General features: G+C 34.2%; 1 protein-coding gene across 1 annotated transcript in view; it reads left to right on the forward strand.

Annotated features, from left to right (window-relative positions):
• Positions 1–21,021, forward strand: part of BBS7 (Bardet-Biedl syndrome 7) — a 39,294-nt gene that overhangs the window by 5,605 nt on the left and 12,668 nt on the right. Inside the window, exons 3-12 of the mRNA XM_045552331.1 lie at positions 1,656–1,718; positions 4,157–4,332; positions 7,101–7,287; positions 8,968–9,040; positions 9,408–9,524; positions 11,111–11,241; positions 14,943–15,027; positions 16,384–16,486; positions 18,217–18,409; positions 19,560–19,634. Of these exons, the coding sequence (XP_045408287.1) occupies positions 1,656–1,718; positions 4,157–4,332; positions 7,101–7,287; positions 8,968–9,040; positions 9,408–9,524; positions 11,111–11,241; positions 14,943–15,027; positions 16,384–16,486; positions 18,217–18,409; positions 19,560–19,634 (1,203 nt within the window). The remainder of the gene's footprint in view (positions 1–1,655; positions 1,719–4,156; positions 4,333–7,100; positions 7,288–8,967; positions 9,041–9,407; positions 9,525–11,110; positions 11,242–14,942; positions 15,028–16,383; positions 16,487–18,216; positions 18,410–19,559; positions 19,635–21,021) is intronic.

Raw genomic sequence — 21,021 nt, forward strand, 5'->3', positions numbered from 1 at the left:
CTCACAGAGGCACATACAAGTCTTCCAAGGTGCTGATTTTCATTTGAAAGCTCATATTTTATCATTGGCAACAAATAATGTCAGTTGGTTTTCTTTTCTTTGAAGCAACAGGCTCACTTCCTTCAGTTTAAAGAAAATGTCTATGAAGTATCCAAGTGTTAACAGTCGTTTTCAGTTATTCTTTAATTCTTAAAAATGGTGTTTCTTACACAACGGCTTTTCTTCAAGACTTTTGGTATGCAGCAGAAGTGCTTTATGCATACTTCCAATTTTGTTACACTAAATACTAAAAAGACATGTACTTGGGTTGAGATTTAATACAATTAATAGTATTTATTGCTTCATCAAGGGCATTCTTAAGTGAAATGATTTTTTTTCTTTACTCTCAAGTGGAGGTGAAGATTATGGTGACTACTGGTATAGTTTAGTGTCATCTTTTTTAAACTTTAAAAAAAAATTTTTTTAGATATCATTGTTTTGATTCTTTCCAGATACTGGCAATTTTACCCACCATTGCTTCTGCATCATCATTGCAAATATCAACCCAGTGAAAAAGGAAAATAAAGATTTACAGTGATTAAAAAAATAGTTTTGCACTGGCAGATTCCCTAAAATGGTCTCATTGACCGCCCCCCTGCCAAGGAGTCCAGCGACTACACTATGGGAATCCCTGTTAATAGATCATTATTTTACAAATTATTAGAATAGTATATTGTCAAAAAATTCAAAACCTTAACTATTCTTATATATTTTTTCCATCTGAAAATAGTTATTTGTGAATATACATTGTTCTTGGAAGAGTGTCCACAGCTTTCATCAAATACACAAAGGGGTTTATGATCCCTGCAGAAAGTTAAGAATCAATGGCCCAAGAACATGCTCTGTACAATATGAACTTTTTGATATTTGAGACTTGTTTTATGTCCTAATACATGGTGCATGATCAATTTTCTAATGTTTCTGTGCTTGAAAAGAACACTTATAGTCTAATTTTTGGGATGGGTGATTAATTAATTTATTAATATACACACAACCCTTATATATGTACATGCACACATAGATACATGTGTGCATATAAGGTAAAAGATAATTCTTCTAATGTATATCCTTATCTTTTGTTTGCTTAATCATCCATTTCTGAGAAAGAAATGTTAAAATTTCCCTCTGTATTTCTTTCAAAATAATTCATTGGCCACATGTTGATACTTGAAGCTGGGTGATAGATATGTGAGAATTCATTATAATATTTTGTGTACTTTTTGAATGTTAATTTTTTCATTGAGAAGGTTTAAAAATTATCAAATAGGTCAGTCACAACCCTTATTTGATAATCTGTTTTGAAAGTTAGTCTTAAAATGTTCTTTTGCTTCAGTTATGAAAAAAAAAATTACTTCTTGGGCCATTTATGCCCATATTTTCTTTTTCTGTCAACACTGTAGTAATAAAATATGTGGCCGAGTACTTTTGTAAGGGCTTTCGATAGCCTTCTTTTGGCTCTTATTCTTTGGAGGATTAACTTTTGTGAGGGTGTCTTTTCTAGATTTTCTGATCTCTATTTTTAATGTCATAATTTATGTATTGAGAATCTTGTTTTCTCCATATACAAATTACTAGGGTGTAATAATAGTAATTTTAGATTTCCCCTCCCATTACAGGTGGTCATTGGAGATCATGATGGGGTAGTTATGTGCTTTAGCATGAAGAAAGGAGAAGCAGTGGTAAGTATAGCTTTTTAAAGGGGGAAAAATGGTTTTCTAAAAGAGAAATACACTACTTATTGAATACTCCTAGGTTAAAAATTTCCAAAAATACAGACCATGGAATATGGGTTGTGAGGGAAGTAGTTATATGAAGTATGAGGCTGCAGACAGCACAAGAGTCATTTGCTAGCTAGTTGTAAAACACCTTTGGCAGCCTATGGTGGTGCTTTTCGTGCTGTGGCCCCCAACCCTTGGGCTGAGGATGGGTACCAGTCCATGGCCTGTTAGGAACTGTGCCACACAGCAGGAGGTGAGTGACGAGTGAGCAAAGCTTCATCTGTATTTACAGTAGCTCCCCATTGCTTATGTCACTGCATAAGCTCCACCTCCTGTCATCAACAGCAGCATTAGATTCTCATAGGAGCACGAACCCTACTATAAACTGCGCATGCAAGGGATCTTGGTTCCCACTCCTTATGAGAATCTAATGCCTGATGATCTGAGGTGGAGCTGAGGCAATGATGCTAGCACTGGGGAGCAGCTGCAAACACAGATTATCATTAGCAGAGAGGTTTGCACTATACATGTAATGTGCATGAATCATCCTGAAACAACCCCCACCCCCAAGGTCTGTGGAACAGTTGTCTTCCATGAAACCGGTCCCTGGTGCCAAAAAGGTTGGGGACTGCTGGTGTAACATTATTATTTTTATTTTTATTTTTTAATAGAGACAGGGTCTTGCTGTTGCCTAGACTGGTCTCGAACTCCTGAGCTCAAGCAATTCTCCTGCCTCGACCTCCCAGAGTGCTAGGATTACAGGCGTGAACCACCACACCTGGCCTAGTGTAACATTATTACCTCAAATTTAGGGGCTTAAAACAACACACGTTTATTATCCAACAGTTTCTGTGGTTCAGAAGTCTGGGCTCAAGGTTTCACATGGCTATAATTTAGGTATTGGCTGGGCTATATTCCTTTCTAGAACATGAGGTTTTATTCCAAGCTCATGTGGTTGCTGGCAGAAATCAGTTCCTTGCTGTTGTAGGACTGTGATGCCTTTATTGCTGTCTATAAGAGGCTACTGTCAGCCCTTTGAGGCCTCTACAGTTCCTTGCCATGTGGTCCTCTCACAGTTCCTCTCACAATAGGGTAACTTAATTCTTCAAAGCCAGCAGGAAAATCTCTAGTCTTCTAAGATGGAGTCTTATATAGCATAATGTAATCATGAAAGGGACTATCCATCGCTTTTACCGCTTAATGTAACCTAATCAAGGAAGTGATTACTATTATATCATCATATTCACAGGTCATAGTTTACAAGTGGTGGGTCTGCAATGTCAACTCTGATATAAATGGTATATTATATGGCATTTACAAAAAGATGAAGAATAAAAACTACTAGAAACCCAATGTTTCCATTATCATATATTCTTTCAGATATTCTCTGTATGAAGTCTTTGGTGGGGGAAAGAAAGAAACCAAATAATAAAATGGAAAATAACCAAGAAAAAAAATAATGATAAGAATGTTGTTTTCTGTCTGGGCGTGGTGGCTCATGCGTGTAATTCTAGCACTTTGGGATGCCAAGGTAGGGGAATTGCTTGAGGCCAGGAGTTCAAGACCAACGTAGTGAGACCCTGTCTCTACAAAAAAATAAAAAATTAGCCAGGTGTGATGATAGCTGCCTGATGTCCCAGCTACTTTAGGAGGCTGAGCCAGGAGGATTACTTGAGCCCAGAAGTTTGAAGCTGCAGTGAGCTATGATCAAGCCACTGTACTCTAGCTCAGGCAACAGAGTGAGATCCTGTCTCAATAAAAATATAAATAAATAAATAAAAATGTTGTTTTCAGTTAAATAAAGAGATACATGATTATAGGTATTAAGTTATACATTCACATTTTCAGTAAATTCTATAGTCCTCAAATATTAAAATTTATAAACATTGAAAAGCCAGGAGAGATTAGTTTTAAAAAGTTGATTGAAGTGTAAAAACGTGTTCATTGGATCTAAAGAATTTGCCAAGTGAACTTCCCTGTTGATAGGAGTATTATTTAAGCTGAGTGCTTCTCAAATTTTAATGTGCATTAAACCAGCTACAGAATCTTGTTAAAATTCAGATTTTCATTCAGTTGATCTAAGGTTGAACCTTATATTCTACATTTTTAATAAATTTAGTGATGCTAATGTTGCTGCTTAGTGAACCCTACTTTGATTTGTGAGAGTGTAGACTTCAGTGATGTAATAAAAATATTATATTTATGGGAATATCTAGTCCAAAGTTTAAGGATACTTAGCAAAATACCTGCAAACCCACTAAATAGATTATTATCTAAAGTTGTTTTTATGTAGTAGAACTATAATATTTTGTAAGTTTAAAATCAATATTTTTTATGGTAAAAGAAAATGCTTACAATAAGATATTTTGTGTAATTTTTTTCCAAAATGATTTTTGCAGGCAGTGTTCAAGACTTTACCGGGGCAGAAGATTGCAAGGCTGGAACTAGGAGGGGTTCTTAACACACCTCAGGAGAGAATTTTTATTGCTGCAGGATCTGAGATTAGAGGCTTCACAAAGAGAGGAAAACAGTTCCTCTCTTTTGAAACAAACCTCACTGAAAGCATTAAAGCTATGTATGTTTATTTTTTCATTTTTACATATTTATAATATTTTAGATAGATGTAGGGCATCTGATTAAGTATCATATCTTAATAGGTTTTCTGGCAAATAAAATTTACTAAAGTATTAGTCAGAAACTAAATCTGACCTAGAATCAATATAAAATTGATTGGTTGTTAAAATGTTATTTCCTTTTTAAGAACCTTACAGTATTTATACATTCATTTTTGACTACTTGGTTCAGTTATGATTCTTGATTAAGATATGGAGAAAAAATTGAGAGAAATCTCTAGATATTTAGGTTCATATTCCTTGGCTATATCTTTGGTAGTTCTGGTTTTGAGGTAGCAACATTATGTTAAAAAGCTGGCTGTCAAAAGTTGGTGACTACCAATAGGGTATAATTTCAGGTGACTCAGGTAAGACTCTAAGTGAAAAATAGGTCTTCCTGATATGTGAAATTTTGCAATTAAAATTTTAGTTTTTGAATCATGGGAAGGTAGAAGGGCTTTAAAGTTCATCTCAGGCCGGGTGCGGTGGCTCACGCCTGTAATCCTAGCACTCTGGGAGGCCAAGGCGGGTGGATTGCTCGAGGTCAGGAGTTTGAGACCAGCCTGAGCAAGAGCGAGACCCCATCTCTACTAAAAATAGAAAGAAATTATATGGCCAACTAAAAATCTATATAGAAAAAATTAGCTGGGCATAGTGGCACATACCTGTAGTCCCAGCTACTCGGGAGGCTGAGGCAGTAGGATCGCTTAAGCTGAGGAGTCTGAGGTTGCTGTGAGCTAGGCTGACGCCACGGCACTCATTCTAGCCTGGGCAACAAAGCGAGACTCTGTCTCAAAAAAAAAAAAAGAAAGTTCATCTCATACCCTGTTCCTCAAACCTGCTACCTAGGAGAATCCCTTGGGATGCTTAAACAATTGATTCCTTGTTGTACCTCCTCACACCTGCTGAATCAGAATAATCAAGAGTGTTTTCTTGTTTTTAAAGTTCTTCATTTGAATTTGATGCAGCCAACTTTTATAAGCAACCAGACTCCTTGGTTTAGAAACTACTAATTCAGTCTGGAGTTCTGTGTAATGCACAGCATGTCTCCTGATGTTTGAGCTGTAAAACTTTTTCTTGTTTGGAAGTAGAAGTACATAATTTCAAGTGGTTTAACAAGAATGTGACACTTCTGAAATACTCTTGTAGATAGACATGGCCAATGATAATTGTGAAATAATAAAATCAAAGTAATATGTTAATATATTCAGAGAGGTATGTGAATAATAGTATGAGGAAGATAAGGAGTTTCTCAGTAATAGTTTCTTTAACTATAATAGTTTCTTAAATGTTTTTATTGGAATGGTAGAGGTGGGATAGAAAAGTTCTTTACTCAGTTTTTGAAAATTGATTTTCTGAATTCCCACATTTATAAAGTTTTATAGAAAAAAAGATTATAACTTGAAAATATTGAGTAAGGAAACTGACCACTTACATCATTGGTCATCGCACATCCTTCCTTGCTTAATGCTGCCATCTGTCCCCACTGTTGTCAACAGCAATGATTGCTAAATAGTACTTTGGCCAATATAATGCAAATATAATGCAGATTTATTCAAAATGGAATTGCAAATCTTGAAAAAGATAAAGAATTTCATGAGGTTGATAAAAATGATATTAAGAAAACTACTTAATCATATGCAGAGCTACAAAGTGAGACCACTTAATAACTGAAGAGAAACATCGGTGAAAATCATTATAGGATAAGCTTTTCAAAGAATAACTTTAATATGAAAAAATTTAAATAGACCTTGGAGGTCTATTTAAAGGAATAGATGAAACCTTCAAATAAAATTATCCTCTTTTTGATCATATACTGATAGAAATCTAGAAGTGAAAGATATACTATACTAGTATATAATTTTTGTCAAAAAATTTCAGCTTCCCCAAGCGAAAACTTGATTCAGTCTAAGAATTAGAACATAATTGTATATTGCCTAAATTTTGTTATGTATAATTTGAAATGAACTTGATTTCATGTTTTTTCAAGATACAGTTCTAATAAAATCATTTTTTTCTACTGCTTCTTATTTAATTTGAGGTAGATTCACTTCAAATAGACTTTTCCGGGCAATTTAGTGTGGTAGTAAGAAAGCTAACTCTAAGTCAGGTGCAGTGGCACATACTATAGTCCCAGGTACTTGGGAAACTGAGGCAGGAGGTTCACTTGAACAACATAGGGAGACCCCTGTCTCAAAAAAAAGCTAACTCTAAAAACTACCTGAGTTGAAATCCAGTTTACTACTTACTAGTTATGTGCCAGTAGGCAAGTTAATTAACATCTTATTATTCACCTGTGAAAAGGAATAATAATGGTCCATGGTTTATAGGGTTATGAGGATTAATTGAGCTAATACATGTAAATCACTTAGGACAGTGATTGGCACATAGTGTACAAAAAAAGTTACTTTTTGACAATTGTCTTCCGATATAGACAATTAATTATTATCTTGTCTTTGTTTTCAGTTTTTCTGAGCTCAGCTTTTATTGAGGAAGCCTGAGGCCTTAATATCCTCATTTTCAGCTTTCAAAATTGAAAACAGTATTAAACCAAAAAGGCTAGAAATTAACTGGGGAAAATGAAAATAAATTGTGTTCTCTAAGTCTGTGATACAATGATAGTAAACTATGTAAATAAACTTTGGATTTCATCTCTGAAAAAAATTCATGAGTTACTTGTGCTTATTTTCAGAAATATGGTTCTATTAAATTACTATTTTAATGTTCTCAGGCACATATCTGGCTCAGACCTCTTTCTCAGTGCAAGTTACATCTATAACCATTACTGTGACTGCAAAGACCAACATTATTACCTTTGTGGGGATAAAATCAATGATGTCATCTGCCTTCCAGTGGAAAGATTACCTCATATCGTACCAATATTGGCCTGTCAAGACAGAATGCTCAGAGTTTTACAGGTTGCTGTTATTTGCATTTTATAATTTTTCATATTTTAGGTAAATGAATATTGATAAACATTGTATATTTGAGATAAATTACTTTAGTAATTACTACTTTAGTGTCCTACATAAAATCTGAGAAAATGTTTTAAATAATTTAAATGATACATTAATTTTTTAAATTGAATCAAATGTGTTGAAATCTTTCACAAGTTTTTAGAGAGGCATATATGGAAGGAAAAGGAAACTTGCCTTCCCAATCTATGATTTCTAAGCTTGTACAATCAGAATGGAGTACGTTTGCTACAGAGAAACTTTCCTAGCCTTGTTTTGTTTTGTTTTGTTTTGTTTTCTTCCTCCATTACCTTCTCCTTCCTCAAAAAATCAAATTAAAGGAGGAAATTGGGCTGGAGAGAGGATATTTTATAACTTGAGTTTATCCAGAATTTTTGACAATATGTAGAATAAAGTAAATACTCAGTAAATATTTGTTGGATAAGTAAATGAGTGATGCGGAAAAATCATTTTGGTGTCCTTATATTTCTGGTAAAAACCATGATTGGCTAAAACAGCTGCTTCAGGTCATTGTTATTACTAATAATAGTTACCACTGTGTCTTCTTGAGAGAGGCTTTCAATAAAATACACACACACATATACACACTTGCACACATTGTAGGACCCTTACAATGAAGTTTAAATGTAAATGGCATATAACATGTAGATTAATTAGATCAGAAACTTAGGCTGATAATAGTTGGTGTAGTTGATCAAAAAGTTTCACTATGAAGTCCATGCCATCACAAGATATCTCTCTCTTTGGAATTTCATAGCCAGCTGGCCATTTCTTGGCATCAGCTCTTTTGTAGAAAGAAAAATCTAGTGAGTCTATAAGAGATTTTTTCCCCCCTGTGGGCAAAGTAATGTTCGAGGTTTATTCTAGAGGTATGAATAATTAATTTCTTTTCCTGGCTTATACTTTCAAATATGAGTTGTTTGAAAATGACTTTTAACAAGAATAGGCTAGTATCCAATTAAAAATTGATCTGGCTCAATTCTAGGATTCTGTTTTGTTTAATAAGAAGAGATCCATATGCTTATTGCTTAAAAAAAAATTCACTAAGGATTTGTGGAAAGTAGAATTAAAGTCTTTCCCTATGCCCTGCACACCTCTCCTCCACTCCCCATCTGCCTTTGTAGGCAATCCATTACCCCAGAGGTTACTTCTTAACAGTTTTGTGTATATTTTGTATTTATGTAGTTATGTGTAGATATCTATAAATTTTAAAATGATATTTTAAATAAAAGATAAAGCATATGGCTCTCATATGTTCTAAATATAAAATTTTTTAAAAACAAAAATATATTTAGTATAATTTTGCAAATTGTGTTTTCATTGAATATATCATGGATATTTTTTTCAATATTAGTATAAGTATTACCTCTTTTTTTTTTTTCTGTAAAGACAAAGTGTTGCTATGTTGTCCAGGCTGGTCTTGAGCTCCTGGCCTCAAGTGATTCTCCAGCCTTGGCCTCCCAAGGTTCTGGGATTACAGGCATGAGTCATTGCACCTGGCCAGCAGTTTTATTCTAGATGTTATTAAGAGTACCATATTTGAATATTGATGTTATCCATGAATGCCTATATTATTTTAAATATGTATTCTTTTTCCGTTTTTAAATACTTGTTCTCCTTCAGGGATCTGATGTAATGCATGAAGTTCAAATTTCTGGCCCACCTACTGTCTTAGCACTACGCAATGGAAATGGCGGTAATCAGGATTTCATTTTTCACAATCAATTAGCTGTTTATAAAAAACATTGAGTGAAAATGGGGAAGTTTAGAAAGGACATGAATTAGAATTGAGACAGTTGTCTTCTGATAACTTGCCAGTAACTAAAAGTAATGAGTTATTGAACTTTAATTTTCAGTTTCTTCATCTTGAAATTAGATGATGGGGAACAGTCTTATCTCTTATGGTTATAAAATTCTGTGACTGTATAACCATGCTCCCAAATTAAGTTTTCTGTCCTTTTATAATACCTTTAAAAATGAGATTTTTACATGAAAATATTGTAATTTTAAAGATACTATGAATTGTGGGATAAATATAATATGTTGACTTTAATTATAACTAGGTGACTCTGGAGAAGACGTTTTGTTTGGAACATCAGATGGAAAACTTGGGCTTACTCAGGTCACTACACCCAAACCAATACTCAAGTGGCAAATTCAAAATGAAAAAAAGAGGGGAGGTATGCTTTTGATGTAGTTCAGACTCTGAAATTTCAATGATTCTTAAGTAAAATATCTTAGATTATATAATTCATTGTGTTTTATTTATTCATATTATATAGCAGATTCAGCAATTCACAGAGCCACCTCTGATTTATCTACTATTTCTTAGGTCTGCTAAAGTAAGAAATGCTTATAGTAATTTGGGATAGATAGCTTTTATAGGGTTCCCCATTCTATGTCTGGGGTAGGGAATTAATTGCAATCTGAAAGTCTTTGGTATGAGGCAAAGAAGTAGTATAGTGGGTCAGGGATAATTCCTGTTTTCTGAGGAATTTATACCTTCCTGAGGAGACTTTATTACTGACTTGGTAGGTAGTAAGATGGCTATTTAGATGTACAGGATGTTTAGGCATATATTCGTTTATTCCTTCAACAAATATTTGTTAGGGGAGACAGAGTCTAAACTAATTAAAACATGAGGTAGCTTCACCTAGTCACTTGATGAAAATACATTATAGAGCAATGAATTTGAGAGTGATGGTGGAAGGAGGAGGGCTACTTTTAGACTACTTTTAGATGGTCAAAGAAAGCCTCTGAGAAGAGGCAAAATTTGAGCTGAGATATGATTGATAAGAAAAAGAGTTAGCAATGTGAAGATTTGAGGGGAAAGAATGTTCCAGTAAGAGAAAAAAATAAGTGCAAAGGATTTGAGGCAGAGGCAAACTTGATTCATTTGAAGAACAATAGGAAGACCAGTGTGGCTAAATGCATTAACATGGCAGGAGATGAAATCAGAGAGTTAAGAGTAGAGCCAACTTGTGTAGGTCCTTATAAACCTTGGAAGAGTAAATTTTAATCTGAGTTCAGTAGGAAGTCATTGGAGAATTGCAAGTAGGGGTGTGACATGATCTAATTTACTAAAAGCAAAACAAAGTACACTGCATGGAGAATGGATTTGGGGGAAGCAGGTCAAAATTGGAAGCATGGAGGTCAGTTAGAAGTTATAGTTATTATAATTTAGTCTAGGCTAGGCTAGGGTAGTCCAGGCTCTTGGTAGCTGGAAATGGAATGAAGACAATTTCAATGTATATTGTGGAGGTAGAACAGATAGAATTTGCTAGTAGATTTAATATGTGGGGATGGGGTGTGAGAAAAAGAAATCAGAGATGTAGCTAAGATTTTTGGCCTGAACAACTGGGTGGTATAATTTACTAAGATGGGAAAGGCTAGCAAAGGAGTAATATTGCAAACAGTGGGGTGCTAAAGAGGAGAATAAGAGTTTTGTTTGGGGCACGGAAAGTTTGAGATGCAGGTGTTTATGAGAAGATGCTGAATTGGATATATGAATCTGGAGCTCTGAGGAGAGGCCAGAGCTGGAGGGAGATGTAAATTTAGGGGTCATTGCCACATAGATTACTTTTAATATTTAAAGCCATGGAAATTAGATAAATGTGGATGGACAAGAGAAAAGTAACTGCTTATGCTCAAAGTTGTTTTTTCCCCCATTCTGAGTTGGTATATGTGTTTTTTCATTCTTACTTGGTAGTTTTGACTATAACTATTAGTTTTCTTAATAACTTATCACATATCTTTTTTTTTAAAGGTATTTTATGTATTGACAGCTTTGACATTTTGGGTGACGGGGTTAAAGATTTGCTTGTTGGGAGAGATGATGGAATGATGGAAGTGTATAGTTTTGATAATGCAAATGAGCCTCTTCTACGATTTGATCAGGTAAGATTCATTAAACAAAGATTATATGTGCTCATTATTTGTCAGATTATTATACTGATGACTGATGGTTTGAATTTTAATACGTGAGAATATGTTAAAATGTTATGTTTGGTTTAAAATATTGCCATTTTGATGTTATCAGAATCTTTAAACTACTCTTGTGTTTGAATAGACCACTGCCTTCAAGCAGAATAGTAAATTACTTTTTCATTATACTTTTAAATATTATAAACTTCTAAAATATTAAATATTTTAGTTTTTAATGTATAATAACACAGTATGGGAGTAATATTTTATTTTATTTTATTTATTTATTTATTTTCAGTTCATACCTCAGTTGTGAGGGAGTAACATTTTATATGTTTGGGTAATATAAATGAAACTTGTTTTAAAGCAATAAGATTTTAGGAATAACCTTCGCATTGTTAGAACAGTATCAGAAATGTCCTTAAGCAGAGAGGAAAAAGTAGCAATTTCACTTCTAGCTACTGAAGTGCCAGCTTTATAAGAAGAAAAACTAGATAAAAGTAACTTTAGTATATAAACTGTAAATGTAAGTAAGCTTATTTGTGCCAGGCCATAAAGTCATATACAGAAGCATTCTGGTATAAACTGAATCTTTCATTTTCATGAACTGGTGTTCTCCAATCCAGGGCTTCCCCAGCCTGCCTCATGCAGGAAGCACTGAGACTGTTTACAAAAGAAAAAGTCCACAAATCTGTCTCAACCGTTTTCTTTTTTTTTTTTTTTCTAATTTCTCTTCATAGTGGTACATCCGAATCCCAACTTAGTTTAACTGCAGTTCAGCAAATACAAGTGGTTTCGAGCATAGGTAAAATATATAGATAATATGAGAATAAAAATGTTACACAGTTGAGTTTATTTTGTAGATTTATTTCAAATTTATTCATTGTACCTTGGTGAAAAAAGTCATCCTGTGAATGATGCAAGTAATAGTTTAGGCTTCAAAGTATGTAATGATCCTTTGTTAATGATCTCCTGTTTTTTCTCATCAGCCCTTGAGAAACTTTCTTATTAGACTCCAGTCTCCTCTTTGACTTCTATTCTAAACACCAGTAACATCATAGCATTTACCTGTTCTCCTAGGTCTGGCACTAAGAAATCCTATCTTTTCCCTATTTCTTCTGTTTGTCTGATGACAAAGGTACTGCTTTTAGGTTAAGCTTAGGCTGGGAATAGTCTGCCTCATCTTGAATTTATTGGATTTTAACTTAAACTTATATATTCGTTTGCCAGCATTATCAGAAATGACTAAGTTTGTAAGTTTAGTTCCATGTTGTTTTCTTACATAAACCTTATCCATACTATATTGTCTAGGATCTCTGATTTTATGGTTCCATGACTGGTGTTTTAAAAATATTAGTTGATGTAGATAAATCTACATCTCCAGGAGTTTTACAAAAATGTATTTAGAGTACATAAGATAAATGAATTTCATTAAAATATTGGCAAAAATGTATTAGAAATGAACAGTTTTTAAGGTACTTCTAGGTGAAAGTAAAAGTTATCATAGTCACCTGAAAAACCACTCAGCAAGTGAGAATGTTTGTAAATCTACATCTTTCTGCAAGTCAGGTGATTTCCAGTACTTTGCATTCAATAAATTAAAGGAGGACTTAACCGAGTTGTCAGATGATATATCATTAAAAAACATTTGGAGTGGTAGATCAGTTTTTGATTTAGGTAGATAACTTGGAAGATGTTTAAGCAATTGGGTGAACCTTCTGTCACAAAATTTCTTTTATTCTCATCAACATCTTTATGTGACCAAGGTTGATCAGGGCTTAGTCTATAAAAATGAAAAAGTTTGAAGACTTCTATTATGTATGATTGACTGGGACACTTATTCAAAATGCAGATATATGACTCCACCTGTGAATCTAACTTTATTAGACTTATAATCAAAGCCTTGTTTCTTGACTCTCTCGGGTAATTAACCCCAGGAGCAACTAAAATAGCCCCATTTGCTATAGCCCAGAGGTTTGCCTCCTACAGCGTAGATTAAGAGAAGAGCATTTTGTTAATTGTCTAGTTTAATGCTAGTCATCTTCCACCACTCCTTTAAAATGATGGTTCTGGCCTGGCGGCTCACCCCTGTAACACTAGCACTTTGGGAGGATTGCTTGAGCCAGGAGTTTGAGATCAGCCTGGGCAATATAGTGAGATTCTGTCTCTACAAAAAAAATAAAACAAACAAAACTATGGTTCTCAGCCTGGCTTGATAAGAATTTCCTACCTGACTTTTTCAAACTGCTAGTCAAAACTAGTTAGTGGGTTGCCAATGCATTTTTTAAAAAAATGAAATATTAATAGAATAGATTAGAATATATCAGAGTGCAATACAAACCTTTTAAGTTTTATATATTGTTGTGTACATTCATGTGTGACTGTATACCAGATTGCAATATGCAGTTTATTGCTTGCTTTCCAAATAGCTTGGAAGCCAATGACCTAGAATCCTTGTTAAAAATACAGATTCCTAGTTGACTTACCTAAGTGATTATGAAAGACAAGCTTGAGAAATATTGCTTAGAAGATGGTTATTGTAAACCATGAACCATCTGAGAAACTTAATTTCTCTCCATAGTAGCAGATTTCCTAAAGGCTCCATGTAGGCTATCATCTTCTTTATGCATCTAAAAAACTATTTGGAGAAAACACATGAGAGATAGCCTACAGAATTCAGATAATAAACTAAACTTGCTGGGAGTTTTGCTTATATAATTTTGTTTTAAAGAAACTTCTTTATATAAATAATTTGTGCTCACTAGATGATTATACTGTTAGCTGAGTGGTACATACAAATATACTAGAGTCATTTCAAATCTCCCTACCCAAATTTGAAACGCTGGCCAGGCACAGTGGCTCACACCTAAAATCCTTGCACTTTGGGAGGCTGAGGTAGGAGGATTGCTTGAGCCCAGGAGTTCAAGACCAGCCTGGGCAATATAATGAGACCCTGTCTCTAAAATTTTTTTTTTTTTTTTTTTTTTTTTGAGACAGACTCTCACTCTGTTGCCTGGGCTAGAGTGCCGTGGCGTCAGCCTAGCTCACAGCAACCTCAAATTCCTGGGCTCGAGCAATCCTCCTGCCTCAGCCTCCCGAGTAGCTGGGACTACAGGCATATGCCACCATGCCCGGCTAATTTTTTCTATATATATATTTTTAAGTGTCCATATAATTTCTTTCTATTTTTAGTAGAGACGGGGTCTCACTCTTGCTCAGGCTGATCTTGAACTCCTGAACTCAAACAATCCGCCCGCCTCGGCCTCCCAGATTGCTAGGATTATAGGCGGAGCCACCGCGCCTGGCCTAAAAAATTTTTTTAATTATCTTGATGTGTTGGTATGTGCCTGTAGTCCTAGCTACTCTGGAGACTGAGCCAGGAGGATTTCTTGAAGCCCAGGAGTTTGAGGCTGCAGTGAGCTACAATGGATCATGCCACTGTACTCCAGCCTGGGTGTCTCTAAAAAAAAGAAAAAAAAAAAAAAAAACACTGCAATTTTCTGCCATTTGTTCAATATTTTGTCTTTCTAATCTCAGTGTCTGCACACAATAAGCATTCAATAAATAATACATGTAGAATGTCTGGAGACAGGAAAATAAGTTTTGTGGCTTATTTTAACATATCTGGGAAATTTTTAGTTACTAATTATGTGCTTGGTCTTAAATTTTTCTAGATGTTGTCTGAAAGTATCACATCTATCCAGGGTGGTTGTGTAGGGAAAGATGGCTATGATGAAATCGTGGTGTCCACATATTCAGGTAAAGTAAATAATAATAGGTAGTTGAAGAAAGATTCAATAACAAAAAATCTAAATTTAATAAATTACTTTTGATGACAACTTTTTAACAAAGTATTACAGTTGTTTCCCCTTATCCACAGGGGCTATAATCTAAGACTCTCAGTGGATGCCTGGAACCTCAGATAGTACTGAATCCTATATATACTGTGTTTTTTCTTATACATTCATACCTACGTATAAAAATTTAATTTATAAATTAGGCACAGTAAGCAATTAACAACCATAACTAATAATAAAATAGAGCAATTGTAACAGTATTCCAGCATCAATACTCTTGTGCTTTGGGGCCCTTATTAAGTAAAATAACAGTTACTTAAACACAAGCACTGCATACCACAGCAGTTGATCTGATAACCAAGATGCCTTCTAAGTGACTAACAAGCAGGTAGTGGACACAGTGGGAAATACACTGGACAAAGGGATTATTCATATCTAGGGCTAGATGGAACCAGATGGCTTTCATCATGCTACTCAGAGTGGCATGCAGTTTAAAGCTTATAAGTTATTTCTGGAATTTTCATTTAATATTTTCAGACTGCCATTGACTAGGTAACTGAAACCATAGAAAGTGAAACCATGGATAAGGGGATACCACTACTGTATTAGTAAATCACTCTTACCTACCGCATTAAAAACTTTATTGGTTAAAAAATAAGGAGGGAGAGTAGGCTTCTTGATTTATAAAATAGTTAATATTTGAATAATATTTTTAAGAGTGCTTAGCATGTCTCTACTATTTTTAAGTATTAAATGATATTCTTTGGTTTAAGGAGAAGTATTTATTGAAATTGAGTTTATGTTTTGGACTATGTGCATTTCTTATAAAAACTTACTTTTGGTTAGATAATTTTTGCATTTTCACAATAGTCACGTGTGAGTTTAAATTTCCATGAAAGTAATTTTTGAAAGACAATTCATATTTTTCAACTGTTTTTGAATTTGCTAGAATGTGTTGACTTACTCCGTACTTGAAAACTAAAACTGTTAAGAAGTGCAAGACTCTCATAATCATAGTATTATGGTAAGCAGGCAAAAAAAAAAAAAAAATAGTATCACAAAATGCTTAAGTAATGTTTTTTTTTCCTTTTTAAGGACACAATTCTTGCTCCAGATTAAGTAATTTCTTCATAGTTTGAATGTTTTCCAGCTTGATTTTATGCTTTGTTTCATTTTTTAAAATAGTCCTAGGCTATGTTAGGTTAATGGTGGTGAACAAAGGGGCATGTATATTGGGGTTTCTGCTCTACAATGTATAATATATCTCTTTTAACACTGGCAGTACTAAATGGTGCATTATTGTAATTCATCTTTACAGGCTGGATTACAGGTCTGACAACGGAGCCAATTCATAAGGAAAGTGGACCAGGAGAAGAACTAAAAATCAATCAGGAGATGCAGAATAAAATTTCTTCTTTACGGTAACATTGAGCTTTTTGTTTGCTTTTGTTCCCGTCTCATGAAGTGTGTGGTTATTGTTTTTTTATTACTTATAGATGCAGTATATTTTATTGGAAGGAATAATGTAATTAGTCTATCACCTTTTAAAATGAGAGTTTATGGGTTTGAGAAAATTAGCAGTGCTGATTAATATTTTGGAGTTAGAAATATACTTTCATATGCTTTATTCTATATTGACTTTTTCGTAGATCAAGAATTGTTTTGGTTTTTTTTCCATTTGTTTGGTCATGGAGAGTTTTTGTTTTTCACAGACATTAGAAAGAACCCAACACAGATGGCTGTGTTTCTTATTGACTCTAATGTTCACTGACCCTCTGAACCTATATTGTTAGTTTAAAAGTTTTCTTACTGGAACTGAGTAACGTTGACTCCCTTAGATACAGGGATTGCTTTCATGGCCTGCTCAATTTGACATGTCCTGTGAAAAGGAACTCTTGACTCATGTAAAGTTGCTTCATACAATGAAGAAGTGGGAGTTGCTGAAATTTTTAATGACTACTTGCCCCATTTCAACCTCTGCTAAGTTCTTGTGTAAATGAGGCCTAATCTTTTATTGGTGGTAGTTGAAGACTTCAGAAACGTTTAAGGCAGAAAATGCCACAAATACTCGGAGCACAAACCAGTTCACCAAAGCCACCAGGACAGCAAGCTGTAATGTTCTGGATCCTTGAGGGTGGCCTTTTGACTGAATCCAAATTTTACAGAACAAATCCTTCCAATAAAGGGATTTGTTCTATGAAGTTTAGATTTGGTTGCGGGTCCATACTTGGGGATCTGGAGGACCACATGTGGCCTTGAGGCTGCAGGTTCTTCATCCCAATACCTTTTATTTATAACGAAATCTACCCACCTCTATGCCACTGGAATGTAAGCTTTCTGAGAAGCTTTGTTTGTTTATTCATTCCGTACCTGGAATATTGCTTGGTACATAGGAGTAAATATGTAATATTTAGCAATAAATATTCCTTGGATAAATGAAGCTTTTCCTTTGTTCATTGCACAAATGCCTTCCAATCTCCTCCCCAGACTTTTCTCCCTAAATTGGGGCTAGCTAAGCCTCATGTTGTGCTACCCCAGTTACTGTTAATTTCATTTGTATGTGGCTTTTCCCCTTAGCTGGAGCTACTCTAAGCAATACTTGTACAATCTCAGTAAAATCCTCTCCAACACTTAGTAGAACTTAAGCTGTGCCACTGGTTCATGATCATGCTTGTGATCCCCAAAATCTTAAAACTCTGCAGCTTCCTCCTTATTTTGTTCACCTACCTTAATGTCTTACTGAAAAGTATATATTTACTGGCTTCACCACATTTTGTTTCTTCTTATTAAGTTTAATATGTTCTTCTGCCATATTAGTTTCTCTTCTGATTAGTACTATTAATATACATAACTGTAACTAGATTTTATTGTTAGAATTGATTATTTGCAACCTGCCTTGATGCTTAGATTCTTGATTAATTTTGCTGATGTGGGACTGAGTAGATGTTTTAATTTTTGGATTAGGGATAAATAATGTAGAATCATTTGGTCAGTCATAGAAGCAAAAATTTTGTTCCTATTGGTGTTGTAGTTCTAGCTCAACCAATAAAATCCATTTTGCAAAAGCAAATGTCTCAAATTTTTGTAAACATTCAAAAGACTTCAAATGTTTATACTTACAGGTGACAAAGTTGTATGTATTTTCCTCTAGGAGTGAGTTGGAACATCTGCAGTATAAGGTGTTGCAGGAAAGAGAGAACTATCAACAGTGTTCTCAATCAAACAAAGCAAAATCAGTAGTACCTTCATTTAGCATAAATGACAAATTTACATTAAATAAAGATGATGCCAGCTACACCCTTATCTTAGAGGTGCAGACTGCAATAGATAATGTCTTAATACAGGTAAGCAAAATATCTACTTTCTCAGTTATATGACTGGGATCTATTTTGCAAACCAATCATAAGCACTAATTATTATTGAATGCTTTTAGTGTTAGTAATTTTGAATGTTTTGGCTTTTTAATCTTCTGTTAGATAATCAGTTTGCTCATAATTTATTGGAATTATATCATTACTTTTATTTGTCCTATACTTAATAAACAAAAGATGTACTTAGTTTTCAGGAAAAGATAGAAAGGACAGTAAAGATTTTCTTCTTTGGCTACCCTCTGGGAGAATCTTAACAGAGATGCGACTTAGAAAACTACTGTATTTAATGCCTTTATTAGAACTTCTTAAAAAAGTCCCAAACACTAAAATGATAGCTTACAGTACAGCTTGCTTATTAACCTAATAGTTTCTAGGTAGGTTAATAGGCAAAGAAGATAATTCCAAATGGTGAAATTTAGAGATAATAATGTACAACCCCATTTATCACTATATATGTTTACTTATTTAAATTGGAAGATATTCAGGAAGTAGAAAAGGATGATAGGATGAATGGAAAACAAGCAAAAGATAGTAAACCCATCACAAAATGAGAAAATAAATTAGAGAAAGAAGACCAGATTTAGAAAGATGTTATGGAGAAGTCAGATTATTAATTAAAACTTAAAGGCAGAAAACTCTAAAGCAGTGCTAGGTCACGGGCTGTTGCATTGAACAACAAGAGTGGCATTCACACATAATACAGTGCAACAGCTTTGTCTTAGAAACTGCTCCAAAGGAGACAAAAGTTATCTTCTTTCTGTGTTACGGATGAAATTAAAATTGATAAAAACGAACTGATATGATCAGAATGGCCATCTGATTATTTACAGCTCATGGTAACATTTTTAGCACTGACAAAAATAGGTAGGAAGGTTATACTTTTAAGAGGGTGATGACAGATATTCTACGATTTCTGATAATCCAAATTAGAAAAAAATAGGTAATTATAAAATAATATTATTTCTTTATTTTCTAGAAGTATGCACTATGAAATATAAATTAAGAGAACTCTCAAATTTGAAGATGAACTGAAACTAGAACTAAAGAGAACACTTAGAGAAAACATAATTTGTGAACATTTTTAGGTTTTCCATGTGAACTTTTTTTTTTATATTGACTGTAGAGTGATGTGCCAATAGATTTACTTGATGTGGATAAAAACTCTGCTGTTGTTAGCTTTAGCAGCTGTGATTCTGAGGTGAGTAAAAACTATAAAGGATTTTTCACATGCTTTTTCTTTATGCCATTTGATTAAAGTCTATAAATGCTACTAGGGTTTGATGTTTCTTTTTCAATCATTTCTTACATAACCTTTCCCTTAAAATCTGCTTCTGTTCTCTTTCCCTGTCCTCAGATAATCCAGAAACCAGGGTGTTTGTCCTAGATTCCTTCTTTTCTCTGATCTGTTACAGGTTTATATCCCTTATGTGAATGCTTGGGACCACAAGTGTTTCAGATTCTAGATTTTTTTGGATTTTGGAATATTTGCATTATACTTACTGATTGAGCATCCCAGATTCAAAAACCTGCAATCTGCAATATGCCAATGAGCATTTTCTTTGAGAGTCATGTTGGTACTTAGAAAGTTTCATATTTTGGAGCAGTTCAGATTTTTTAATTTAGGACGTTTAACCCGTATATCCAATTAGTCACTAGTTATTGTCAGTTCTACCTCTATGGCTGTCATACGTCTACTTGGCTTTATTCCCACTTCTGTTAACTTAGTCCAGGCCCTCATCATGTCGTGTTTGAACTACTTACTCTATCAGTTTCTCTGCCTCCAGGCTATGCTGTACATTGGCCACCTGAGAGGTCTTCCTAAAACAGAACATTATGGTATCATTTCTTTCTCAACACCTTGTAAATATTCCTTATTTCCTGTTGGATGTAAGTCTAGATTCCTTATTGTGGCATAGAAAACTTTCCATGATTCAGCTCTTGATTAAATTTCCAACTTCTTTGTCACCAGCTGCTACCTCCCCTCCCATGCACATTATTTCTGCCAAACTGAAGTTCTTAAAATTTCTTAAAAATGCTATACAGTTTCACACATCCTAGCATTGAACATGATCTATTCCTTCCCCCGCTCTTCCTGGTCTGCCCCACTTTTTTGGGGCTTGTTCAATGTGTGCTTAACCTTCATTCAGCAGACATTTATTGAGCACTTAGTATGTGCAAAGTACCTATGATGGGATCATGTTAGTACTAGTGCACCTGCTTACTGTATCACTTCCTTTCTGCTTTGTACTAGGAGACAAGCAGTCTCAGAGCTAAGTGTCACTACTGAAGAGAAGTTAGGGTAAAGTAAGGTCTGGATTAACTGCATTGGAGAAGGCAAGCCAGAGCAGAAGAAGATGGTGACTGGAGTTGGTGGGTAGTTAATTACATATTTTTAAAAAGGAGGAATAAGAGAATAAAGAAAAAGGTTGATAGTTATATGAGGGAATAATTTTCAATAAAATTTCATAGTAAGCATTTTCTTTTTAATAAGAGATTTTATAACAATTGTATTATGTTACCTATATATGGTTTGCCATCCTTGTTTGAGAAGAAAAGATTTGGACCTACATTTTTATGATCATTTA

The sequence above is a fragment of the Lemur catta genome, chromosome 5, assembly GCF_020740605.2.
Source record: "Lemur catta isolate mLemCat1 chromosome 5, mLemCat1.pri, whole genome shotgun sequence".
Classification (NCBI taxonomy): Eukaryota; Metazoa; Chordata; class Mammalia; order Primates; family Lemuridae; genus Lemur; species Lemur catta.